The sequence below is a fragment of the Phasianus colchicus genome, chromosome 3 (assembly GCF_987193195.1).
Source record: "Phasianus colchicus chromosome 3, bPhaCol1.hap1.1, whole genome shotgun sequence".
Taxonomy (NCBI): Eukaryota; Metazoa; Chordata; class Aves; order Galliformes; family Phasianidae; genus Phasianus; species Phasianus colchicus.
In genome coordinates, this window is record NC_143438.1 from 66,348,563 (window position 1) to 66,376,104 (window position 27,542).

A 27,542-nucleotide genomic window follows, 5' to 3' on the forward strand; every position below is an offset into this window, starting at 1 on the left:
TTTCAGTAGGAAAGTAATCATTCTTGTCTGTAGTCCTCAATTAGTGTTAATTGTAAGAAAAAGCTTATTAGGAATATTTAAATTTTAAACTCCCCCGTGCAAGCATATCTGAATTCCCAGTAGCTAGTGTGAGTGCAAAGTGTATTAATTAAAATGCCACTTTGGGAAATCCTTCTTTATCCCATGTTCATTATTAAGATGAAAGATAGAGAACAGGTTTTGATTTTCTGTAAAGATCTTAGTCATTGTGACAAGGATTTAAATGGTGGAGGAAAGCATTTGAAATGTTAATGGAATTCTGATCATTTTACAAGACTTAGACGTTTTACGACTCTTCTGACCCAAATGAGGGATTTGCACAGGTTTGCAAAGATCTAGGACAATGCATTGCCAAAGTCTGGATCCCAGGACTTTTTAGTCACTTTCTAAGGTGACTAATGATTTTTGAATGCTTCAGTTTAGATGATCTGCTATATTAAAATATATGTAGATATTTATTCCACAAGTCCTGCTGGCCTGCCTAAACAATTTAAAAGTTTTACAGTCTATTTCATGGAGCCCTCTACCTGGAGTAACTGCTGGCCACATGAGTAAGGGCAAGAATTCAATTCCCATTGCATTTTACTAAATATATCCTGTTATCAATATGCACCTTTCAGATCATCATAATCCAATTATCTCTACATACGAGGAGCTGCATGAGAAGTAGAGAAGTAGAGCTTGCACACAAGAAGGAGCTGGAGTACCTTGTGTCAAGTCAAGAGCACAGTGAACAAGGAAAGAGACAGTCTCACATACAGTAACATCTTGGACCTGCGTGTATGGTCCTGCAGTTCTTCCACAGCAGGCCTTGACAGATTCTGGCAGAAAGATGTAGATTTTGAAACTGATGACCCTTTCACACCTCAGACCAAAATTCCAACTCTCTTGTCTCTTTTGAAAATATTGCCTTATGCAACCAAAGACTAAGCTGTAACTTGCTTCTATGCCCACAGTTGGCAGGGAAATTGGGCCTTTATAATCTGTCACAAGATCAGAACTTCTCCCTGGCAGCTGGCTCCTCTTTTATACCAACTAAAACTGAGAAACTCTCCTGAAAAAATAGCCTTCTGAGAGACACATAAGCCCTTTTGGAAACCGACTCTGAAGCTAAGAGGGTACCTCTATATTCCTGCTGGATGTTTGAGCTGACTGCAGTGCAGCTCTCACCTCCTTTGGAATTCCTCCTGGAATTTGGTCAGGTCTATGCCAGTGTTTATATTTCCACTCTTCTAATGATGTGAGTGGGGAAAATGCGACCACTACACTTAGGGCCATGCTTTCTTGTTCCTTCTCAGAGATATTGAAGAAACTGAACTGAAAGTGTTCAGACTAGAGGCGGACTACTGACTAAAGGCAAAAATTCCTGCCATTGTTGCCCCTGCAAAACAGCTGATATGGAAAAGAAGCTATATATAGACTAGGAGCCTACAAGCTTACAATACCATAGCAAATGTAACCTAAGATGCATTAGTAGAAATACTCCCATCAGAAGTGAAGAACTCTAGCAGATACTGTAAGTATCTTACTTACACATGTGAGTATGAGGAAAAACTTCTTTACTCTGAGGGTGACAGAGCACTGGAACGGTCTGCCCACAGAAGGTGTGAAGTGTCCTTTTCTGGAGACACTCAAAACCTACCTGGAGGTTTTCCTATCCAACCTTCTGTATGGAACCTGCTTTAGCAGAAGTGTTGGACTCAATGATCTCCAGAGGTCCCTTCCAAACCCTATGATTCTCTGATTCTATAATTCTTCTAAATATAAACGAATGTGGTATAGGTTGGTGAAAAAAAAAGGGTACCATGATGATTACTGAAATGGGAAACAGTTTATTAAGACAGTTCAGAAGAGCTCTACTTTGTTTAGGCTAACAAGGCAAATACTGGAACAGAACATAGGCTAATTGCCTATAAATACATCAAAGAGATAAACAATGAGGAAAATATTTAAACTAGAAACCAGTGATGGCAAAAGAAGACAAAGTGCAAACGAGTAATTAATAGATTTAGCATATAATTCAGAAAGGAAATCCTAAATATTATAGAAGTGTCAGACTTGCTTTTGGAGTAGTAAGTCTAGAGCAAAGTAGTATAGGCATGGGGTTTTTTGTTGTTTTTTTGTTTTGTTTTGTTTGTTTTTTGTTTTGTTCCAATATGTAAATAAGATAAAATTATGAGTGTGACATGGTGGCAATGATAATAGAGTATATTTACAACAACTGAAAGTCCCAGTATTGGGCATCCTTTAAGATACGCTGTCCATGTGCATATTTGCACAACAGATGTTCAGACACCAGCCACAGAAAACAGGAGGATCATTCAGTTTTGCTGCAGAACAGCCACTTGCCTAGTAGCTTTGTAAGTCATCTCTTACGTCCTTCACTTCTCAGATGAGTAATGAAATGACACAGTCAGTCAATGGCACCTTGGCAGAGCAAAACTAAGCAGTACATCCATTTCCAGTACAGGATCCAGTCTGAAGACATCTAGGGTAGGATTTGACTACTCTAATGTGGGTGTTGTCTACATTTGAGCTCATCACCTGGCACTAATACCTCTTCAGTTTGTAGTTAGTGCAGAGTTAGTAAGTCTAATTCATCCTCTGGCTAGAGGTTTGGCTCTGATTCATGTCACCCTGAAAAAGGCAGTATGTTTGGCCAGATGGATCTCACTTTTATCCCACAGAATACATAATCCACAGAAACAAATTCCTATTGACAATAATGGGAAATCTGACAAGCTCAGCTCACCATGTTGCAGACCCTTAAAACTGGGTGAGATGAAGTCATCTTCTGCTCTGGTTTCTAATAAAAACAACCACATTTTTCAAAGAGAAACAAGAAACCAAACCAAGCCAAATGACCTAATAAAAACTATTCACTACATTGCAAACATAGGATAAAAGTTGTGCTTACAGTTTCATTATAAAGGATTTGTGTGCTGAAAGATGAAATTACCCTAAGCCTCTGCTTTTGAATTTTCAGCCCAAGTATGGAAATATCACAAAAGAAACTGAACTTCTGCTTGCTACTCTCATAGCTAGGTAAGCAGCCAGCATTTGGAAGCTATGACAAACCTTGGCTCTTTCAAGTTTTATGACAAAGATTTAATGGACAATTTGCAAACATTAGGTCTCTGCAGCATAGTGGCAAATAACTTCCTTCTGCCAGGGCCTGTAATTTTACAAACATGAGCTCCACAGATCAAAAGCAAATTTGAAATGCATTTTCAGCATGGTTCTGAACCACCCAGAGAAACTGTAGCTAGAGTTACTGCACATCTTCAAAATTTTGACTCAATGGATGATTTAAACATATATTTGTCATAGTTTACATGCTGAATATTGGGCATGCAGCACTTAGATCTGTGGAGCTCATGTGATTGTAACAGTGATTCTTTGGACAAGGAAATATGGATTGACTGATTTATCTAGAAGAAACAGAGCCATGATTTCAAAGTGCACAGAAAAGACAGATATAATTTTGGTAAGATTTATTATTGCTTACAATGAGAAATTTGTTTGCCACCATAAAGAAAAATAAAGGAGCTTAAAAAGTAATACTAAAAAATTATTGAAATGCTTCTATTGCTACAGACGTGAAGTTTTACCAGATGAAAAGGAGCTCTGGTAAAAAGCACCACAAAAGCATAGTCACTGACAGTTCAGTGGTATTGTTTTCCAAAAGCAGGCCTTGTTGATCTTGTAGCATGAGAGAATCTCCGTGGATAAGGAACTGGGTGGAATGCCACAGCCAGAGGATTGTTGTCTCTGGCTCTGTGCCCAGATGAGCAGTGATAAGCAGTGTCCCCCAGAGGTCCATCATGGGACCAGTGCCCTTCAACATCTTTATGAGTGACATAGATGATGGGATTGAGTGCACCCTCGGCAAGCTTGCAGATGACACCAAACTGAGTAGTACAGTTGATAAGGGAGAAGTCCCTTACCCTGACAAACACAAAAGGTCCTGATAAACCTAGTGAGGTTCAACAAAGCCAAGTGCAAGATGTTGAGCTTTGTCCAGGCAATCCTAGATATATATACAGACTGGGAGAAGAATTTAAGAGCGGCCCTGCTGTGAAGGACTTGGGGGTCCTGGCAGATGAAAGACATAACATGAGTCAGCAGTGTGTGCTTGCAGCCTGGAAGGCCAACTGTATTCTGGGCTGCATCAAAGAGGGATGGTCAGCAACGGTGGGGAGGTGATTGTCCCTCTCTACTCTGACCTTTGGAGGACCCATCTGCAGTATTGCATCCTTTTCCAGGTTCTCAACACGTGAAAGAAGTGAAGAGCTTCCAGAAAAAGGACACAAGGATGATCAGAGGGCTAGAGGACCTCTCTTACAAAGACAAGCTGACCTGGGCTCGGCCAGTCTAGAGAAGGCTCTAGGGAGACCTCATTATGGCCTTCCAATATTTAAAGGGATATTATAAAGGGAAATATATATATATATATATATATATATATATATATATATATATTTTACATTGGTAGACAGTGTTAGGACAACGGGGGAATGAGGTTTTAAACTAATGGTGGTAAGATTAGATGTAAGGGGAAGCTTTTTTGTTGTGTGGTGAGGTGCTGGAACAGGCTGCCCAGAGAGGCTGTGGATGTGTTCCAGGAGGTGGAGGTGTTCAAGGGCAGGTTGGACGGGGCTCTGGGCAGCCTGGTCTGATGCCTGCTTTAGCGGCTGACAATCCTGCTCACAGCAGGAAGGTTGGAACTAGATGATCTTTAAGGTCCTTTCCAACCCAACCTATTCTATGATTCTACATGCATTTCCTTCATATATGTGCCTCTTTAATGAGGAGAAAAAGACTGCCTACAAACACAAAAACCATTTTTCGTGCTTTTCATTCGGCTGCCCCGTGTTTTCACACCAGCAAAGGCAGCGCACCACACACCGGCCGCCGTGCCCTCGGCCCAGCCCCTTCCCCCCCGCCAGCCGGGAGCCGCGCAGAGGAAGGCAGCAAGCCGCCCTACTCCCAGCCCGGCGTTGCGGCGCTGAGGGCCGTCCCGCCCGCTGCGGCCGCCCAATGGGAGCGGCGGATGTTAGCGGGCCGGGAGGTGGCGGCGTTGCCACAGCAGCGGCGGCGGAGCGGGGCTGGGTTGGGCGCTGGCGGTCGGGACGCGCCATGGAAGGGCTGGAAGGTGAGGGGCAGCGGCGGGGGGCGGCCAGGAAGGTCGCAGCCTTCGTGCGGGGCAGCGGGAACCGCTCGGGGTGGGCAGCGCTGCGGCTTCGCGGTGCTGCGGGCGCTTCTGGGCGGCGGCGGGAGCTGCGGGCCGGGCGCCGCCTTCCCCTCGTTCGGAGCCTCCGGGGCCGCCCGGCTTCGCCGCGCCGTAGTGCCGGGAAGCGCCGCCGGGCACGCTTCGGTGGTCGGCGGGCGGAGGGGAGAGGCTGTGGGTCCGGGCGGGCTGGGGGTGCCGGCGGGCGGGGCCGCGCTTTGTCCCCGGCTCCGCTCCACTGCCGCAGCCCGGCGGGCGGGCTGGGCGGTTCCGCCGCCCGCTCGGCGCTCGGGGGACGCTGCCGCGGGGAGGCCGTGCCCGCTTCGCTGCTTTTGCTCACGGAGGATGAAGTCATGGTACAACCGTAATTCCTGAGGAGTGCTCGGTGCCGCGAAAACGAGGTGTGTGTTTGCTGACAGAGTATTTGCAACTTTATCCCGTGCCAGTTGCTTCAGTGAAGATATCATCACCTTTCCGACCATCCGTCAGTGAGATGCCAGCCTGGAACTTAAGAAGTTGCAGCTTGCCTTAGAACGCTTAGTAAATCTGCCGTTACTGCGTTTGATGAGCTGCTGTAACCATATTAAGAAAAAATGCAGCTCTGTTCTGAGTAACTGTCACAAAACAGTCGTTGAGGCTCCCATGCTGTGCTTCGCAGGCAATAACTGTATGTTTAAACAGAGGTGAGCGCTAGCTAGCCTTTGTCCTTTGTCCCTCCGAGCATTGGAGTCGCTTCCAGTGAGTGTCTGTCCTTTCTCTGATAGACGTTATGGTCATCAGGCTCTTACCCTATGGCTAGCGACTTCAGCAGGACTATAGATCAGGGCAGCATGATTTGGCATTAAAATCCCAAGAGGTTCTCTGTTATTTAATTTGCTCTTATGCCTTCCCTGTTAGTGAGGTTTGAAAGGTGATGTCCAGTGTGTTATCAAATAATAGTTTGGGTTTGGTTTTGTTGTTGATTTTTTTTTTGTTTGTTTGTTTGTTTGGCCTCTGACTGATGACAATCCTATGCTGCCTGCTCAGAAGGGAGAAGCTTGCTTTGGATTTGAGTCAGCTGTCTCTTTGCCTGCAGTTGGGACTGCATATCATCTGCAGCCCATCTATCAATTGATTTGGCTGTGAGCTAATTTAGTGAAGCCAGCTGTGTTGTATAAGCTCCAGTACCTTCGTAATGGAGGGTAGGCAGAATGGTCATCTACAGATTACAGAAGGCTAAAAAAGTTAGTTGTTGTTGGGTTGGATTTCTCCCTGTTCTGACTGCTGGTTGGTGTGCCTTCTGGAGAAGGGTTACATTTCTATTGTTTCAGTAGATATAGGCAGTGGTGAGAGGAAGAACTTCTAAATTGTAGGCTCTCATGTTTACTCTCAGCCCTTCCTTGAAATCACTTTCAAAAGCTAGAGCTTATCAGAGTTATTTTGTTTTCCGTGGCATGGAATGTTCCTTCTGAGCACTCAAGATCAATTTGAACATAGCATGGGTATTAAGATATTTCTAAACCTCAAGATGACCTTTGTTCTGAAGACTCATATCCCACACTGTTATCTAGCTTCTTTGAAATTAAATAATACAATTTTCTTCACCTCTTTGGGTTAGTTTGTACTACTTTCTTGTCTTTAAACATTGCCAAAACACAGAATACTGTTTTTTTGGTTTTTTGTTTTTATCAAAGCACAACCTATTAGTGCTCCTTGAGCTGCAGAGTACATAAGTACAGAGAGCTTTTGTGTACTAGTTTTTCGGTTTAAAACATCTCATTTGAACATTAAGTTAGGCTCTAATGACGTTCATGTAGGAAGATGTCCCCAAGAGAGGAAAACCAGGCAAAACCAATAGTAAAGATGGATTATTTTGCAAGATGTTGTGCTTTTCTCCACTTACTGCTTCACCAGTGACTCAGAAGAAAGTTGCTGATTGTCATTTTGGATTAAATTTGTGTTGAGGAGCACAGTTGCCCAGTCATTCATCCAACATGGAAGCAAGGGCTGCTCCTGAAATCCAGCTCAACCTGCTCCTTGTCTGGTCTCGGGATGGGTCAGGCAAAACCAATTCCCAGGGCTGATTTGTGCAGCTGGTCTGGGGAGTTGTGAGGTGAGGGATATAATTAGGGTGCAGGGCAGGACTTTGGCTTTTGGCTACATTCTCCTGGCCTGTGGAAGGGCCCTCAGGCATGAATTGCCTGGCCAGAACTTCTTGACTTCAGAAGCTGATGCTTTATTTTCTGAAGCTCAGCGATGTAGAAGTGAGATCTGTTTTATTTCTGACAATTCAAGCATGCTTTTAATAAGAAGTAAGTTTACACAGTTTATAATGATTCTTTCCATTATGTGAAGAGTTGAATGTGTATTAGTTGGCTTGCTGAGCTGCATTAGTGACATTTAAGAAGTGGAATAGCACTTTTCATGTTGTGACTGCATTTTTCTCAATATGCACAAGTTTAAATGTTCAGTAAAATGGCAAAGTAGCTTTCTGTACAACTTAAATGTTGCTTTCAAAGTTCACTTGTGCTGCTTTTTTGAAGTCTGCTTTATTTTTTTCAGTTGTTTACCAGTACTGTTGTATTACTAGACTGGTGTTGAAAGTCAGATTTAGAACTACAAAGCTATGTAAAAAGGAATCTGTGCACCCATTTCAAGTGACAAATTTGTTACATGCTTTGAAAGTTATATCTCAGATTCCTGACTTGACATTTATTACTTTGTAGCCTGTGTGGGTTTGACTGTTCTTCACTTCATTTATTTAATTTGTTTAATTTCCTGGCGAACGTACTGAGAGCGATGACTGCAGGAAGCAGTGATCTTTAAGGTGAGTTAAAAGCCCTGCCCTGGGTAACCTAGTGTGTGCTGAGTCTGAAGGCCGCTTGCCATGGTTGGGAGTGTGCTGGTGGCTCTCACTGCTGTATGGCAGGAGGAGAGCTGTCACATCAGTGCAGTTATCCCTGTGCTTTGCTGAAGATGATGGAAGAGGGGCCCAAGCACTGAATTCCTCACTTGAGCAGGAACAGTCCAGTGTGGCATTAGATCAGCTGCACTCTAGGCTCTTGTTTTTTTTTTTTTCTGGGAGGGTGCTGGCAGCAGCTGCTGAAGCTGAAGAAATGCTTATTCCCGCACTTGTTCACAGCTATCCCAGCAGGTCAGAGTGGCTGCTGCCTGGAGGGTGAAGGGCACTGGGCAGCTGTGGGTGAAGGCAGCACCCACCAAGCCCCAGCAGCCAGAGAGGGCTCAAAGGGGATGGGTGGCTGCGGGCGGTAGCCTGAAGCCTTCCCTGCACATGCTAAGCAGGATCTGTTACTGCCATTAAGCTTTCAGGCTCTGAGCAGTCTGGGTGTGTCCCTGTGGACTGTTACTAATAAAGCTCGCTGTATAGCATCTCCTGGGAGCTGAGGGCTGTGCTAAAGGAGCATTTGTTTCTGGACCTTTCACTTATCCTGATAATGTCTGAGACTCCACCCCAAACAGTTGAGGCATAATACTTTTGGGGCTTAGTATTAGTAACATGACCACTGGATGCAAGTGCATGTGCTTGCTTTCTCAGTTTGTGAGTGAGCCAGTGTCCACTTCCTTTGCCTTATTCTTTTTTTATTTTTTTCTTTATGCTGTAGGAAATTATGACTTTGTTTTTGAAACAGAAATGTGAGCTTCCTTTCCCTTTGGTGTACATCTTTGTCTTGCCTCTGGATGTGTACAGCAGCTTCCTTACTTTGGCAGCCATTTTCTTAAGCTGCGTTTAAGGGAGCCTCCTGCGTTTCTGTAACATTCTGGCTTTTTTTTTTTTCTTCTGAAAGTATCTGATTTGTCTGAGAGAAGGAAAAATAAATGTTACAATTCTTAAATCAGCAAGCTGGAAACTACTGTCGTCTGAAATCCAAGACTAACATCAATGTATATATTTTTAAGAACATGTTACTCTAGTAGTTATGAAAGCATAGTAAGTAACTTTGCGTTGTACTTCTTTGTTTTACACGTGTTTGCCCCTCTGGTAAGTGATATAATTTTTACATTTAATACACTGAATAACCATGGATAAATTTAGTTTTTTCACACCTTTTTTATTTTTATTTTTGATTGGTGTTTATGTTTTGGGAAAGAAACTGAAATGAAATGTTTTGGGGACTGCCAATGCAAGGCTGGCAGAGTGTAAGGTCAGCGTGAGGAGGCTTGGCTGCGCCTGGCTATCTACTTACTGTCAACACAGTTCTTCAACCACACATAGATTTTTGCAAGTCATGTGCTTTCTAGTGGTAACTAGCTGATATTAAAGCTCATTAACAGAAGACCAAATAGCGCGTTTGGGAGTCAGATCAATCACGCAGCACTACTTAATTGCCATGGGTTTTGATGTGGTTCTGTATGCGTTGAAGGGGAAGCTCTCATAGGTTTTTGCATGTCATGACTGAGTGCCTCTCCAAAGTGCCTGCACACCTGTGCTCAAGTGTGTGGAACAAATTGAAGGAATTGGAGATCTGTGCTCAGCTGCAGGGTTGCAATGTCACTGTGGCCACAGGAACGCAGCAGTGGCTGCTGCATTGTGGTTGGGTACAGGCTGTGCAGGAAGAACCAGCCAGATGGCAAGCAGAGGTTGCCTTTGTGTGGGAGAGCAGTGGAGCCTTACTGTGGGACTGAAAAGGATCAAAGATGGCATGCAGAGCAATATGGGAAATGTTGTGTCTGCTACAAGCCACTTGATGAGGCAGAAGAAGTCCTCTTCAGATAAGTGGAAAGAGCCTTGGTCCTCACAGGAGACTTTACCCATCCTGTCTGTTATCTGCTGGAGGAACAAGTCAGTGGGGTATGAGCAGTCCAGAAGGTTTTTGATATGTATCAGTGACAACTTCCTGACCCAGGTGAAGATAGACATGGAGAGGTCTGCTGGACCTTGCAGTACAAGCAAGGAAGCATTGTCTGCAGGGGTGAAGGTCAGGGCAGCCATACATGTCTTGGCCATCAGGGGAATGCATTCAGGGTCCTGAGAAGAGAGGGCAAAAAGGAAAATCAGGACCCTGGGCTTGAGGAGAGAAGACTTTGGCCTGTTTAGGGGAAAAGTAGTTCCAGGAAAGATAGTGTGACATCAGCATGTTTTCACATTAGAAGTTATGCTTCAGATGAGAAAGGGAAGAAGAAAGGGGTAGAGAGTTGCAGAAAAGTGTAACACACCATGATACATGTTTTGCACGTGCATCTGTTACAGTTCTAGACTGCATGGAATTCACTTCTCAGTCACAAAAAGAACTTACTCACAGAATCCTCCTCCAGGTTGTCATTCTGAGGCAGAGGGGTTCTCCTCAACATGTTATTTTCAAGGAAGTAATACAGAACTCACCATAATCAGACTCATGTTCATTACAGTAATTTTGGCAAATATAGTACATTTGCATTGTCGGGCTGGAGAGCTGATAGAGGAATATGCAGGAGGTACTATGAAAGCCTCACTGAAGCTTTTCAGCTTGAAGGATTTGAAGTTTTGCTGCTTTCTGATATCTTTAGTAAGCAGAAGTGACAGGTTTACACAAGATTAGACTTCATTGTCAATACAGTAATAAAAAAGAATTAATCTCTTCTCTGAAGTTAGGCATAGATAGAAGTAGACAGAGTCACAGAATGACTTGGGTTGGAAGAGACCTTACAGATCACTTAGTTCCAAACCCCTGCTGTGGGCAGGATCCCCACCCACCTGATGAGGCTGCTTATGGTCCGTCCAGCCTGGCCTTAAACATCTCCAGGGATGGAGCATCCACAGCTTCTCTTGGCAACTTGTGCCCAGTGCCTCACCACCCTCTAAGTAAAAAATGTCTTCCTGTCATTCCCCTGAATTTCCTCTCTTTTGATTAAAGCAATTCCCCCTTGTCCTATTACTATTAGACCATGTAAAAAAGTTGGTAGAAGTAGATTGGTTTACTACTTATTGTGAATAACCCGATGGCATAAAAACTTTGAATTATGCAAGAAGGCTGAATATAAAGAAGGACCTTATTATGATTTCCTCTTGCTTTTTCTTCCTGCGTACTAGTGAGTAGCATGAGTTACTAAGGGCTAAGTTGGAATCTAAATCATTCCCGTCATCAAACACTTCAGCAAAGTACTGCCCACTGTTAAGCAGAATGATGTTTGATTTTATTTTTTTCATTTTTACTTCATACTTAATTTTTTCAAAATAACAAAAACTTGTAGAATTAACATTCCATTTTTTCAGTCATTTCAGCACCAGGTCAGTGCTGCTTAGCAGACATGTGTTGGAGTCTAATGGCCCCCAGGAAATGATGTTGTGGATTGATGATACAATTCCTCAGTCAATGAGGGGAGTATATGCACAGATTTTTTTTTTTTTTTTTTTTGTACCTGAAGCATGCAGATTTAAGCACAAAATAACTGACTTTTGGGGATGGGAGTTGTGCCAAAAAAATACATTCAATTTTCCAGGGGAATTTGGCATGTACTCTTCTACAAATAACTTTCAGTAGTTGTAGACCACTTGGCAAGTAGGTGATGCCAAAGCTGGAATTCATTCCAGAGTGTTTCTGCATGTTTGAATGCAGTTGGACTTGGTGGGTCTTGTTATTACAGTTGTCTGGCCAAAGTCATTTAGTACTGTCATTGCTGCAGATAAATTAAAGGCTTAGAAGGGCAATCAAACATCTCATAACATTACAATATACTGTTTTAAGACCAAGTACTGCTTTAATCTTCGTAGTCTTATTTCTTTGGAGCATTCTGCACCTTATATCTAAGTATGTGCAGATGTACATGGAAAACGCACAGCTTTCCAAAAGTGCAAACTGTAATGAAACTTCAGTTATTAACTGCTCAGCAATACTGAAGGCTTCTGCTCCTTCTCAGTATGCAGTCTATTTTACAAAACTGCTTATTTCTTCAGCATGACAGTAGGAGCTAACATTATGGCTGGGACTGCATCAAATCAAACTTTTATGTTTTAATGGGTCCACCTATTATTGGACAACAGAAGATAAATCTGAGAGCTGACAGCTTGTACTTTCCACTCTAGATTAGTTGCTGTGTGTTTGAATGTGGCGGGGAGAGGAGCTGTTCCCTAGAAATCTAGCTTTCAAAGAAGTTTAAATTCATCTGTAGTTGTAGTAAAAGGTCCGTGCTGCATGAGAGGCTCTATGAGGCTCTATTGTCAGACTTTGAGGTCCACCCAAACTTCTCAGCAAAACTCCAGCTTTGAGAAGAGAAGGTACAGGAAACTAGACTGTGACCACATCCGAAAGGAATGTGTGGAATAACTTACTGATGTGCAGGTAGAAAAAGAAATGAAAAATGAAAGATTGTTCAGAAATGCAAGTGATGAATCTGAGAATTTGGTATTGAGATTGGGAGTTTTATTAACAAAACTGCAACAATCTGATGACTTAATGATTGACAACCAACATCTTAGTGGGTTGAACTCTGTTTTTGAGATCTGATCTCAGACAGACAGTAGAATTGGATGTAAAGCTGCATATCATAGTTCTGGCAGTATTCAATGAAAATACTTCTTCTATTGGTATATATGTGATAATCTTGAACATAATTTTCTTACAAAATGATATAATTATTACTGTTTAAGTTAACTGATGTTATTCATGTTTAAAACTGGCACGTAAATTACTGGTGATATCCCTGCATTGTTGCCAGACTTCAGAGAAGACAGAACAAAAATTTACAAACTTCTTTGATGCTATCTTAGAGCCGATTTCTATTCTCCTACTCATGTGCCAAGTGAATCCTTTCTTCTGTTTCTTGATTCAGGTGTCACCTTTCTATTTTATCTTCTTCCCCACACAACCAAGTTGAATCTATTACCTTTCTTACTGTTGTATCTTTATTATTCTGTGTGTTGCTGTATTCCTTTTCCCTGCCCTTCTTATCTTGTCAGTGGATTTGATGGTGTTGGGGTGGTGGTGTGCTTCTCATTGCCCTTGCCTGAAGGCCACGGTAGGGGATCTTTTCCTCACAGTGTTTTACAGCCTAGGATGGAAAGTGATCATGATAGGAGAGAGTTCCAGTGCACAGCTGTGGTGGTTTCTCTGCAGAACTGTCCTGGGTGCTTGTACAATGCAGAGTATGAAGTACCAGAACTGTCAGCTTGTGCTGACTTATATGCTAACTGTTGTACTGACTGCTTAATAAATGGATGTCTGCCGTTTGATTTATTCTTACTTGTTATTGCTTTTAAGCTTTAAATGCACTGAGGAGTGCCTTATTCAGGAAAAGAGATCCCTAAGAACTGCTACACTTTGAATTGCTACTCTAGGGAAAACCTTGCTGAAGTTAGATGTGATGTAAATACAACTTCGGATGAGGGAGAAAAAAATAATTTTGTCTCTTGTTATTTGCATCCTTGTGTGTAACAAGTGCTAGGTATTGTATGTTATTGCCTTTAGGAAAAAAAAAAAAAAGGCAAGCCCACCAACTTTTTTCCAATTTTCACAATTTTACTGCCATCTTTTATTTTAAAATTAGCAGGTTTCATGTTGATGTTGCTCACCTTTCTGTAAAGGAAGGCTCCCGAGCTCTTAAAAAGGAAATGTTAACATGTTATGGATTTATTTTTTTAATTCTCTGTTTTTACTTAAGAATAAAAAACAATGAGGAAGAAGCAAAGGGATAGGCACAGTGAGTTTGGGGTCAGTGATCTGTGTTACAGGGGAAGTTTTGGCAGTAGCTCTTGACAAATGTGGCTGAGTACCTGCCAGCAGCACAGGAGAGTTAGGAATGCTGTAAGGAAATAGAGTGCAGTTACTGTAGCTGGTGAGTGCTAATTAGCATTTGCTATGTGTTGAAATGTCTTATGTAAATACTGCTGGATTAGCTGAGCATCTGTCAAGTCTGCTTTTTTTCATGGTGAATTCAAATATAAACATAAATTCCTGAGTGCAGTAAAAAGAAGAATATGGTGGAAGATGTAGCTATTGTGCTGTATTCGATTGTAGCTATCGTAGTGTGTTCAGTTTTGGGCACCTCAATACAGAAAGGACATTGAGGTGCTGGAGCAGGTCCAAAGAAGGACAACAAGGCTTCTAAGGGCTTGGAGAATATGCCCTGTGAGGAGAGACTGAAGGAACTGGGGCTGTTCAGTCTGGGGAAAAGGAGGCTGAGGGGAGACCTTACTGCTCTCTTCCAATACCTTAAAGGTGCTTACAGCAAGAGTGGGGTTGCTTTCTTCTCACTGGTGACAGGTGACAGGTCGAGGGGAAATGGCCTCAAGTTGCACCAGAGTAAGTTTAGGTTGGATATCAGAAAACACTTCTTTACAGAAAGTGTTGTTAAGCACTGGAATAGGCTGGAGGTTGAATCACCATCCCTGGATGTGTTTAAAAACTATTTGGATGTGGTGCTCAGGGACATGATTTAGTTGTGGGTTGTTAGAGTTAGGGTAGTAGGTTTGGGTTGTGGCTTGGACTTGATTATCTTTAAGGTCTTTCCAACCTGAGTGCTTCTATGTTTCTATTCTTCATTCATCAAGGCAGGTAATTCATCTCTCAGTCAAATCTTTAATATTATACTATACACCTGATTACAAGATCAGTAATATTTATTTCAGCCAATTTCTTGAAGACACAAAGGGTGTCACTTTGTATTTCTATGAGATGCCTCTCTCGCTTGTTGGCAAATCTGAGCATTGTATTACAAAAATGTCATAAAATAAAGTTATTTGGTTTTTTTTAAAACAAAAGTGACTTTGCACTGATATCTGTCAGCATTATTAAGAGTGCCGAGAATCCAGAAGAATGAAGTAATGAAACAAGAAAGTCTGTGCGTATCTGATGTTTTTGATTGGGTGAATTGAGGGGTGCCTCCAACCATTGCCTCTTTGCTTACCCTTGAGAAAAGCAATGAGGGCAGGTTCCAACTGTCAGAGCTATGTATGAGAAGTTGGCATCTTGCTACTTGTGATTAATGTTTAAAGGAACAGACCCGTGGTAAAAATTTCAGGTATGATTGTTTAAAGCAGAGGTTGGAAAGATACCATCAACAATAATTTAAATAAAAAAAAAACCCTTCCTGTTTTGTATTGTTGACATGCAAATGTAATTCAGATGCAAGAATAGAAGAAAAGCAAGGTTTACCTGGAATGCTTTCTTTCCTGCTTTCCCCTTACTTATATAAATACAAATGTGTTTAGATGACAGGAATGAAAACTTAATTATTACTTAAGCTCCACATCTCAGTTACTGTCTGTGCAGTTCTGCTATGCTGTGATAAGGGCCTAATTGTGTCTACATGGAAAAGGTGTGTAAATTAATGAAAACACGATATATACAGAAGTGTGTTAACTGGAGAACCCTTTTTGTATGATTTTTAATTCTTAAAAACTGCGTTGTAGTATATTAATTCGTTGTGCATATTTGCATACTATTAACATATATGTAAAATTAGCAGAAATAGATTTAATGGTTGCGTGTTGTTACTAGAAATCTCATTTAATTTCAACCTTTAAACTTGAAAAATGCATTTATTGGGAGCTGTGGCCTCTTGAATTTACATTTACTTGCCTTGAAACATTTTGTTCAGCTTTCCATTTTCTATAGGATCGATACACTGGTCCTAATTGATGTGTATGTATGTTTAGTTGGAAAACTGTTTACTACTGAGGAACTGGGGAAAAAATAATAGAAACTTTGAACTTTCTTATGTTTATAACTTCTGTTGTTTCAGCCAATAGTTTGCCTAAAGGGCAAATCAATTGAAGGGACTTCTATTTTAACTGCCTAAATAGAGGGAGCTGTACTTTCAGATTGACTAATTTCTTCCTCTGTACTCAGTCTTAAGTTACTTACAAATTTACTCCTCCTTTATTGATGTGTATGTGTTTATTCCTATAGCTGTGTTACAGTGCTTTATATAATAGATACATGTCATTCATAAACCTTATGTAGCTTTTCATCCCTGTTGCAACTCCATCATATAATACATACTACATGAATATACTGGCTTGAAGGAACTTGGATGCTGTGACTTGTTACAATTCTTTTTTTATCTGGTTCTATGAATCAGTCAGTGCTTTAATAGAAAGATCTGAAATGTCTGTGTAAACCGTCAGCTTATAACCTACATAAAATGTCTCATGAAAATAGCCTTCAAGAATTTTTCTAAGGGAAAGTGGAATGATTTAACTTAATAGAGAGAAATAAGTGATGAGATGTGACTTCTGTGTGATGTTCTGACAGGTGGTTCTCTTTCAAAAACATCATCCTCACTAAGAATTGTTGTTCTCCATGTCTGTGCATGTCTGTTTGGGCTGTCAGTGAGACTTGGAGTGAATGAGTCCTTTTCGTGCTGTTGTGCAGGCATTCCTTTAAAGGTGCAAAGTCTCATGTTCTAGGTCATTAGAATTCATGCTGACTTTTTGGCCAGGCTGCTTTGAAAAGTATGTAGGGAGATGAGTATTACCTTTTCCGTTCAGATCGATGCAGTCTTTGCACAGTTCAAAGAACACATAATTTAACAGTGACAGCTGTTGTTATTGCCAAGTATATCAGGTTAGCAAGTCAGAAAGAATTCTTTTTAGTACAAATTTAAGCAAATTTTCTTGAGAACTATGATTTTTTAATTTTTTTTTTTTAAGGTGAGATTGCAGTGCAAACTGGAGATCTGTTGCCATGTAGGATTTGTGGAAGGACTTTCTTTCCAGCAGCACTGGTAAGTGCTATGAGCGCTGTTGGCTTTTACATTTGATAAGTCGATATGAAGGTTAAGCAGTGATCAGAGTAGTTAAATAAAGAAGATCTAGATTATTGCTTTTTTCTAGTTTTATTTTTATTTTTTTCAAGTTAACAATTCCCATTGTCTCAGTCTTGAAGCTATTTAAAGATTAATTGTATTTTGGCATCCTGTCGCATTCTGAAAATTTAGATGCTTCTAAAGACGTTTTCTCTGGGGCCACAGAATCATTCCTTGCCTCTGCAAACGTAAGGCCTAACACCATTCCATACTACCTAGCAAATGAAGCGTTCTGTTAGCAGTTTTCAAAATTCCTGCCTCTTCAGTCTTAATATAAGTTGAATTTTCCTTTAATATGAATATGAATTTCAGACAGTTTCTGATCCATCTTTCTTCTTAATACAAATGCTGCCTACTTACCTATCAGTTTTTTTATTTGTAAGGAGCAAATACAGATGCCTCCCTTTCTCTTCCTTACTCAGACCCCAAGTTTTTGTGATCACGTATTTACATTTGTAAGTTCCTGTATGTCTGTTAAAAGAAGTAATGCTGGCATAAGAATTTGAGTGAAAGCAGTCTGATCCTACTCATCAGGTCCTGGGCCTCATTTGCTTATTGGCACATCTAGAAAGAGGAAAATAACATGTTAATAACATATTTCTAAAAATAAACTCTGCATTCTCTTTAATTTTTTCTACTTGAAGAAAAAACATGGACCCATTTGCCAAAAAACTTCTGCCAAGAAAAGGAAGACATTCGATTCCAGCCGACAGAGAGCAGAAGGAACTGACATTCCCACAGTAAAACCTCTTAAGCCACGGGTATGTTATAATTTACTCCCTGTATGAACATTTTAGGTAAAATATGTATACATTATAATAAGGTTTATTTCTGCTGGCTATTTGTGATAATTAGATCAACTAGGATCTGGAACGATTTTATAATAAATGTATTTAACATGAAGTAAGAGCTTCAAACAAAAAGCTGTGGGTTTGTTTTTTTGTTTTTTTGACTTCTTAGCCAGAACCCCCCAAAAAGCCATCCAATTGGAGACGGAAGCATGAGGAATTCATAGCAACTATACGAGCAGCCAAAGGACTTAATCTTAAAGATGGTGGAAAACTTCCTCCACCACCTCCGCCATCATATGACCCTGGTATGTACTAAACTACTGAGTTCCTTAAAGACTTTTTTTTGTAACTTAAACAATATATAAAATTTTGAATATAAAGGACTTTTTTTGAATACAATATTCACGAGTTCTTGAAGATTCCTGTCTGTTATCCCAATGCAAATGTTGTTTCATGACTGTGGATCTGGCTGGCTAGCATCCTGAGTGGTTTTTCATGCCTGTGACTTTGTTTTTAATGCACCAAAACATAGTTATAGCCAACTTGCAACTTGCTAGTATGTTACATACTGTAGGTTGTACAAATTGTTTCAGCACCTTATTTCTACCTTCTGCAGCGGAACAATTCAGAGCAAAGTGTCTTTTTAATTGGCTGCCAATTCTGGACATCTACATCCTTTATATATTGTAGGAATCTATGTATTTGTCAAGTGTAGTCTATCATTTTTTTCTGACTTCAGATGTAGTTTCATAATTGCACTGTATGTACTTAACTGCTCTAGGCATGCTTGTGATCCTCCCTCATGCATTGGGGAAGGCTTGTGTTTTAGAGTATGTGAGATCAGTGGAACTTGTATTAATATGTGAGTAACGTTTCTTCAGTGTTCTCAGACCTTGACTTAGGTTAAATATGGAAGCAGTCTGGGGTGTTAAAAGAAAAACACTTAAGTGAACTAATGTCGTGTGATTGTAGATTGGAGAATATCTTTGTTCTGGTCTTAAGAGGTAAGCCATTTGATTAAATCAGTGGTTGTTTTCAGAAAGATTGGGAAAAAACATAAAAAATCATCTCTTTGCTTCTGGCTGTCTGTGATATTGTGAGGACGTCAGTATTCTACAACTTGTTTCTCCTCAGGAAATGCATTAATCCCAGTATAAGGACTGTAGCTGTGCATTCATACTGAGAAGTAAAGGGTCATATTATTCAGGATGCTAGGAAACATCAGGCCTAATCATGGAAAAGATTAATAACCTAGTTGTGTAGGTTCTGAATTACAAGAAGAGAAGACCAGAATGAAATTTGCCACACAGAAGCTACTGAAACAGGATTCCCTTGGCACCAGTTTGCAAAAGAATGCAAGTAAAATGAAATGAAGAAAGTCGCTCTCTTCACTTTGCTTGAGTATGAAGATGTACAGGGAAGAGAACAGTATTACACCTTTGTTTATCTTCCTTCCTTTTTACTTTCCCAAGCTGTGCTTTATTATCTATAGTCTCCTTGCTTCATCCTGTTGCAGTGGGTAAGGAGTGAACCAGGAACAAAGAGAAGGTGTGTTAGTTAATTATGGACTCTTCCCACAAAAAAAAAAAACCAACAACCTACAGACAAAAAGACAGAGCAGAGGTAGCTACAGTTCTGCCTTTTTCACTTTATATGTGGGAAGAAAGAGGAATTATACAGTGTATCATGGAGTATATCCATCTTCTCCTACTCAGCTCTGTTTTTGGTATGCCTACTTCTAGGTAGCTGTTAGACTATTTTTCCTTTAAGTAGGAAATATCAATACAGAATATTTTTCTTTTAACTGCTTGCTTTGAATTTGGGAGAAAAAAAATAGGCGGTATTGTTCCTTCTTTGATCACCTTCTCCACTGTTTCTTAACAAACAATGTAGAAAAACTTGATGTTGAAAAGGATTTTAAGTCATTCCTATTTACACTGAACTTAGTTACATGTGTTTATTGCCTATTTATTTTGATTAGTTTACATTGAATCTTAACTGTTCTGGATGGTACTGTCTGGTCCTGGGCAACCTGCTGCAGGTGTCCCTGCTTGAGTAGGGAGTTAGACCAGATGGCCTCCACAGATCCCTTTCAACCTCAACTGTACTGTTCTATGGTAGCTAGGTGGCTGCCTGGTGCTAAGCATTTTACAAAAGGATAAAGATACAATCCCTTATACTTAAGAAAATACTTGTTAATCCTCTGTTGTCTGATCCACTTAGTTTAGTCAGCTTTGAAAGTCTTCTCTGGGTAATCAGGGCTTCCATAATTGCTTGATTACTAGATTATGTTTTTTTATTTTATTTTTATACTTTCTGTTTGGGCTTAACGTGGTTTGACCACAGATTTTTTTAAATTTTTTTTTAGATTTCTGAGTTTTCATCTCGTAAGGTGTAGTTTATGTTTGAAAATTCTGTCAGTAGTGGAGTTTATGTAAAAATAAACAGTTGGTGTTGCCACATGAGATTCCCATGCCATCACTTCTGTGAAGTTTTTCTTGTAGTCTTTGCTCTCTCTTTTTCAGGTCACTATTCATAGTTCTCCAGCCATTAAGCATTTGAACTATTTGAGATTTTCTTCTTTTAAAGGGATAAAAAGAGATAACCATGTAATCCAGATCTGCTGTGTTTGGAGTAGTAACATGTAATCTCAGTCTTACTTTGGATTGTTTAATATGTGTCTGTGATCTTGAAGGGCAGTGACAGTTGCATTTCTTTGTTTTCTTTAATGAACTTCTAAAAACACATGGGAACATGATAATTTAAACTGCTGTGATGGTGCCCACATCTTCTGAAGTTGATATTTACATGGCTTAGAATAATGTACTCTGAGGAATTAAGCATCCATATCTCTAGATGCTTAGATATCTATTGGAAACTGGACTATAACACTTTACTGTTCATGGGCAGTATATTTTAAGGGCTATATTATTAACACTCAGATGAAGGATTTTGAAGTACTTTAAACACTTAGACAGCATGAAATTTTGTGTACATATATATATATGTTTTTATTTATTTATTTTAAATGATCCTTTTTTAAGAATTGCAGTTGATACGGCTACTTTCCGTGCTGAATAGCATCTCTCAGATTATTCCTGTTTTCACATGAGTTATCTCTGATCTTCAACTGCTCTTCTCATTCTTATCATCAAGCAAGAAACATCATCACAAGTAATCTTTTCCCCAGTAATGTGTATTTCATTTTCAAAACCAAAAGACCTTAATTTTCTCTGGGATTTGAGCTGGTCTTTAAAAGATTTCAAAACACTTCTAACGCTTGTTTAAAACACATTACTAACATTATGCTTTTGGTTTTTTTTAAGATTACATTCAATGTCCATATTGTCAGAGGAGATTTAATGAAAATGCAGCTGACAGGCACATCAATTTCTGTAAGGAACAAGCAGCACGTATTACCAATAAAGGGAAACTGGCAGCTGATACCAAAGGGAAGGTTCCTACTCGAACACAGGTGAACTACAATATTTTTCTTAAATTGTAATTTGCTCTTGGTATCAAATCAAGCTTGTTAAATATTTTGTGTTGCCCTTAAATTGAATTAACTATTTTCTTCTGTAATTTTATTATTTTATGTGTTATAATATTATTAAATTAGGCACTAAACATGGAAGAGGTTTTTGTTTATGAAAGTTGCAATCAGAGGTTGAAAACTATCAAATATTATTAAGACTTGTTAAAATGACCAATAAAGGTAGCAGCAGGAAGTATAAACGCAGTGTTTGCAAGCGAAGTTTAATTTCTTTTGTGCCTTCTGAATCCACTTCAGAGCTGTTCCTTGAGTAGGCAAATAAAAGTACAGCATTGTTATATTTGGCTAAATAAAGGCTTAGAAAATTCAGGCAAATCGAACAAGGACTGCAGTTGTTAACTTAAGGATTAACAAGTGAAGGATTTAAGTGTGTTTTTTCATTTAGTGGTGAACCAAATGAAGAAGTTTTTTGGTTGTTTTTTTTTTTTTAGGAGGCTGTGAAGACTAAACAGACACAAGCAGTTAGTCTAGTGATTCTTGTACTATATTCTAAATCAGTATTGATTCAGTCTCATCAGGACTGAATGAGAACACATATCATTTTTGCCTTTCAAATCCTATTTTAACACGTTGCCCTGGAATAGTCTTAAAATTACCAGGTAAAGAATTGTTAATGTTAAGCTCTTGAGAAATCTACAAAAAAAGAACATTTGAGAAAAGATGTAGAAAAGTGGAAAGAATGTACCACGTGGTTAAATGAGAAACAAACAAGCAAAGCCACCAGGTTGGACAATGTATCCTACTAATATCATCTCAATATGTACAAGGCTGCAGGCTAGTAGGAACCTTTTGTCTAAGCCAGGTACCGACAAGCTATCTGCTAGTACTTAGTTTGTTTTCCCATAGTGCCTGAAATAACTAGCTGTCATATTGCATAGATAGTTAGACTTCATTGCTTAAATTTCTAGGCTGTATTTTGTTACAGTACAAGCCCGCTGCAGTTAAGAAGATGCCTTCTACAGTGTCAACACCACCGTCGTCATCATCACGTCTACCGCAGCCAAGTGGTGTTAGCAAAGCAGTTGTAGGTATGAAATGAACGTTAGCAATTTTGCATTTCTTTTCTGAATACTATTTTTCAGACTATGTAGTAGAAGTAGAAGGATTTCTAAAGATTGCCAAGTGATTTAAACTGAAGGAGTAAAAACTTCATGGGAGGAGATCAGTGTTACAAGAGTGGATAAGATGGTTTCTGTCTTTCATGATAAAATTTCTTAATAGTTTAGTTGCCTGATATTTTTTCTCATTACATAAATGATAGCTTTATACTTCATTGTTCAAGTTTACACCATTATTTGGAGATGCTGGGGAGATGGGGAAAGCATAAGTTGGAAGTGACACAGGTTGTTCCCTCTTCAGCAGAATTCTAAAGCGTGTAGGACTCTTGTGTTTTGTATATCAGGTCAAATTGGAGATTTTCTGAAAATTAAACTTGCAAAATCAGTTCATGAAATAATGCATAATTTTGTTTAATTCTGATCTTTTATATAATCTATTTCTTTTGCTTCATTCTGCAACTAACTTATATGCTGAATGTGATCGTGAATTGGTGAAAATACACGGTCAAGCCATGTATGTTATAATTATACAGACTACTCTTACTATGATTTCAGTTATTGGTAGGATTCTGTTTGTATATACTTTATTTCTGAAGAAATTGAGATCCGATTTTTTTATCAGAGTAGAAAATTTTTTCTATTGAATATATACTATAAACTTTTGGAAGCTCACCTGATTTTTTTTTTTCCTGGTATCTTTTTATTTGTTAATACTTTCATAGTTCTAAAACTATTGTTTTGAATTTTACAATAAATCTATAGTGAAGAATATCTTTCAAATAGCAAAATCTTATGCTTTCTTATATTTCCCTGCTTGCTTTCAACTGTAAGGTTCCTCTTCAAGTAAAGCATTGTCTTCAGCTGGATCCGGTGGCAGCAAAATTCAGTCATTATCACCAGCTCATAAAAACTCATTGGGAATGGTGAACCCACAAGCAGGGTAAGTTCTCATTTAATGTTGTCATTAATGGCTTATTTCATATTTATTTCTACTAGTTCTAGAAGAGGCTTTGGGCTGTTCTTTGTTGTTCTTTTATTGTCCTGTTTTCTGCAAGCTTCAAAATGCAGTACTTGGAATTCATCTTTTATTTATAAATGTAATTAATGTTTAAGGGACATTGGAGGAGGTGAAGATGCATTTTCTAATGTTAAAATAACAGCAAAGAATGTGAAGTGATAAAACTACATAAAAAAGATTTCATAGTTTCAGAATGTGCAGAAGCAGTTGGAACTGTACTGTTTTTCTATGTAAAAGTGAAAAGATTTTAAAAGAGAAAATATCAAGCATAACTTCTAGAATTTTGTGAAAATAAAGACACTTCTGCCATGGATCACAAGGCAATTGTGACAAAATCTTTCCTCTTAGCACAACAGAATGGACACCTCTCCTCCTCTCTTCCTTGTAAAATAGATGAGACAGCACATGAAGGCAGTAAAATCCTGTGCTCTACAACAGTAACAAGAAATGGTAGATGTAGATATTATTAGAGTTTCCTGAAAGTGTCTATTTTGCTTAAGGCTGTTACTAGTGTTTGGTAGGAGCATATTCAGTGCAAACTGTATGAAAGAAGAGTGTATTGGGGGGACTGAGGAAAAGTGCTAGAACTGCATCACAGAATGGTTGAGGTTGGCTGGAACCTCTGGAGCTGTCTGGTCCAACCCCTGCTCATGCAAGGACACCCAGAGCAGCCTGCCCATGCCTGTGTCCAGGTGGTTTTGGAAGATCTCCAGAGGAGAAATAGAGAGGTTGGGATGAAAGCCTTTGAAATCAGAAAGGAATCTTAGTGTTAGATGAAGAAATACATTGCAACTGGAGATGGGAAAGGAAAAGGATTGTTATTTTGCCATGCATTGTGAAGACTCTAGCTTTTCTTTCTTTGCCTTGCATCAGACTTCCGCTTTTCTGTTTCTGCTGTTCTCTTTTCCTGTGTCTTCCCCTCAGAACTGTAAGATTTGGTAAAAGTGATTCAAGTCATTGTGAGAGACAAGTGGCTACAGAGAATCATCAGCATAGTGTAGATAACTATGATTTGATCAGACATTGTTAACGCTTCAGAGACAACAAATGAGTAGAGTATGAGAGTAAAGGAAAAGCTCATTTTGTGCATTTCAGGCAAATAAGTTGAATATGAGCAGAAGGAAATTATTTTTATTGGAAGAAAGGGGGAATAGGGTTGGGCATGATGAAAAGTAAACGTTACTGCAGGTAGAGGTGGGTAAGCATGTTAAGCCATGATCATCGTGTGAGTGGCAGGGAATGGTGATGTAAGGAAGAAAGAATAGGTGGAAATACTGGTTGCAGAAGGCCATCAAGAGTAGCTAAACTGTGGAAGGGAAATAATTGAATTCAAAACAATGTACAGGGAGAATTAGATGGCTGAACAGCAGAAGTTGAATTAGCACTCAAAGTAGGTCTGCAAAGCCCTTCAAAATGAATCAGCTGAGATAAGTTGAAGGCATGTTCCTAACTCCAGTGGTAAATCCCAGCTATTTGGGAAAGATTCTTTCCTACTGACAGTTTCCAATTGCAGTCTGTTAATTTGTGAGTTTGTGAGACACAAGTTTATCTTCCCTTCCTAACAAAACTGTTATGTTGAATTCTAGCAGTCAGTTGCTCACAACTTACTACTTATTTTTGTCAAGGTTGGTGGAAGAATTGTGATGTGACCAGATCAAACAGTAATGTATGGAGAGGTGTTAGCGCATGTTCTCTGTTTTCACATGCTGTTGCATGCAAATAGATGACTTCTTTTTGGCATCACTCTCAGATAATGTTCTCTGCAGAGAGGCAGTGAATATTAGCTTGGCTCGTAATGGCACTTAGTTATCTGCACAATTGTACCTTTTTTAAAAAAGAATGTGAATGTGATGAATCCTTCTGCCTGCAGTCCTTTTTTACTTCCTTGTTGTAAAACAACAACAACAAACCAAAAAAACTCCAACAACAACAGAACTTCTATTCCATTCTTGCCTTTGCCAAGCAATCCTTTGTTTCGTTGGTGGTCATACTAACTTCTCAAGTTGACTTCTCAAGAAGTCAACTTAATGTGCATCTTTTCTAAGCATTCTAATTGAGAACTTTTCTATTGTGTGTGTTGTACTTCTGAGAACAAGCTTGTCAGGAATTATGTTGAAGCAAAGAGACACAGAAGTAGTTACAACATGGAAAAATTAGGTGCCTCACTTTGGTCACTAGTGGAAAATTTTGGCCTTACTCTACTCTCAGCTGTAATATTTGGGAGGAAGTGTATATATTTGAAATGTATAAGGTTCTACTGAAATAACTATAGACTTCTATCAGAGTAAAGAACGAGACATTAACAAGTCAACACAGTGAAGTCAGAGAGTAAAAATAATTAACATTGTACTGAAACCGATTTTAGGCATTGAAGTGTCAGATAATTAAAGCTTTAGCTAATTGCAGCTTAAAATATATTTTATAAAAGCTGCTCTTCCTTCTGAGTTGTTATTGAACTGATTTACTGAGCACAGTGTGCACATATATTGTTTTAAGTGCAGTCATTCAAATGTTAAGAATGTTAGTTTTCTGGGTTGTTTTTTCTTTTTTTTTTGTAGTTGCTCAGGAGCTGAGATTTTTTTTTGGGGGTTGAATTCCAGTCTTGCTGTAGGAAAAGACCTCCTGAAGTGTTATTCACACCCTAAGACAAACAGTAATTTTGAATGGTTTTTTTGTATTCATAAAGTGAGGTTTTCCATTTTTGCTTAGATTGTTTTAATTCCAGATTTCACAGAGGTTTTAAGGCTAGATAGAATTAGAATTATAATGTGTCATGTCAAGGATGAATTAAGTGGATATTAGAGAGGGAGCACTTTATTCCAACACTGACTCTTCCTCTTCAGGGCACCTGTTCACTGTGTGATGGTTATGTGAAGAGTCAAGAAACTGGAATCTTTAGCTAGTTTAACATCCAGAAGGGATTAAAATACACGGGAATGCAGTTTCTCTGTTGCTCTCTAGGTGGCACACTTGAACTGCTGTCAGAAGCTGTTGTGAAGCTGTTGGTGTTTTGTTATGTACAGAAAAAGTTATGTGACTTCATTTCATATGAAGTTCAACTCCAGTATTGTAGTATATGTTTTTATTTTATCAGAACACAAATGCAACCAAACTATATGAATTATGTTATTTTAACATTTTTGATATAATATTGCTATTCTTTTATTCCCCATGTAGAGGACCACAGTTAAAACATCACCAAAATAAGTTAAATTTAGCTTTATTCAGACTGATTTTGTGCATGTGGGTCTGGGTGTGTCAGCAGAGCTTGGCAGCGAGAGTTTTCTTTTTCTACCTTAACAGAATAAAAGCACAGCCATTTATAAATATGAATAGAAATGTGGCATAAGGGCATCGTTTTTGAGTACTAGAGAAACAAGTGAGAGTACAAGAGTAGAGTGTGACTCTGTACTGCTGTCACTAGGAAGAACTCCATTCACTTGAAAAATTCTACATAAATTTGTAGTTGAGTTTACATTTTGATGTGTGATGTTAAAACCCAAAGTTTGATATATCTTTCCTAAGAACACAAAGTTTAACACTTGTCTTGCATTTCTTGAGGGGTAGGGCAGTTCTCCTAAGCTGCCAGAAATAATAACTCCAGGAGGGAAAATTGGGTAGGTCCTTCCTATTCTACTGCTAAGCAAGCAGCCGGATTCCACCCATACAAACTATGTTTTGCATAGCAGAACTTAACTCTTTGTGGCCAGTCACCTTTTGCATATACAGATTAATTTCTCATCTCTGCATATTTCATGTATGAACATTAATATTTTTTTCAGAGTAGCTTGGAAAATTGTTTTTCAATAGGGCAAATGTGCCCTTAGTAATTACTTTCATTTTATTTGTGAGGTGAACATTGCTATTTAATGTTAAGCTGGGTACCGTGACTGGGAGTCACATCTGTCAGTGACACACCTAGTGCTGTCTTGCAACTGAAATGCCACATGAAAGGCTCATCTAACCTATGTCAGTATATTGTAAATTTCACATAGGTGTTTGCCATGCTGTACTGTAGCCTTTAAAAACAATCCTTATTAATCTCCTTAAATCAGACTCTAAGACAGCGTAGTTCAATGAAATCAAGACTAATAAGTCATCTTGGTGGTCAAAGATTCTTTTGATTGCACTT

General features: G+C 39.3%; 1 protein-coding gene across 2 annotated transcripts in view; it reads left to right on the top strand.

Annotated features, from left to right (window-relative positions):
• The first annotated feature begins 5,098 nt into the window (after positions 1 to 5,098).
• The window catches only part of ZC2HC1A (zinc finger C2HC-type containing 1A), a 34,739-nt gene continuing 12,295 nt past the window's right edge, over positions 5,099 to 27,542 (top strand). For both annotated transcript variants that reach the window (XM_031590920.2, XM_031590921.2), the window contains exons 1-7: positions 5,099 to 5,194; positions 16,836 to 16,909; positions 17,635 to 17,751; positions 17,951 to 18,086; positions 21,108 to 21,256; positions 22,260 to 22,362; positions 23,224 to 23,332. In XM_031590920.2, the coding sequence (XP_031446780.2) occupies positions 5,179 to 5,194; positions 16,836 to 16,909; positions 17,635 to 17,751; positions 17,951 to 18,086; positions 21,108 to 21,256; positions 22,260 to 22,362; positions 23,224 to 23,332 (704 nt within the window). In that variant the 5' untranslated portion in view covers positions 5,099 to 5,178. The remainder of the gene's footprint in view (positions 5,195 to 16,835; positions 16,910 to 17,634; positions 17,752 to 17,950; positions 18,087 to 21,107; positions 21,257 to 22,259; positions 22,363 to 23,223; positions 23,333 to 27,542) is intronic.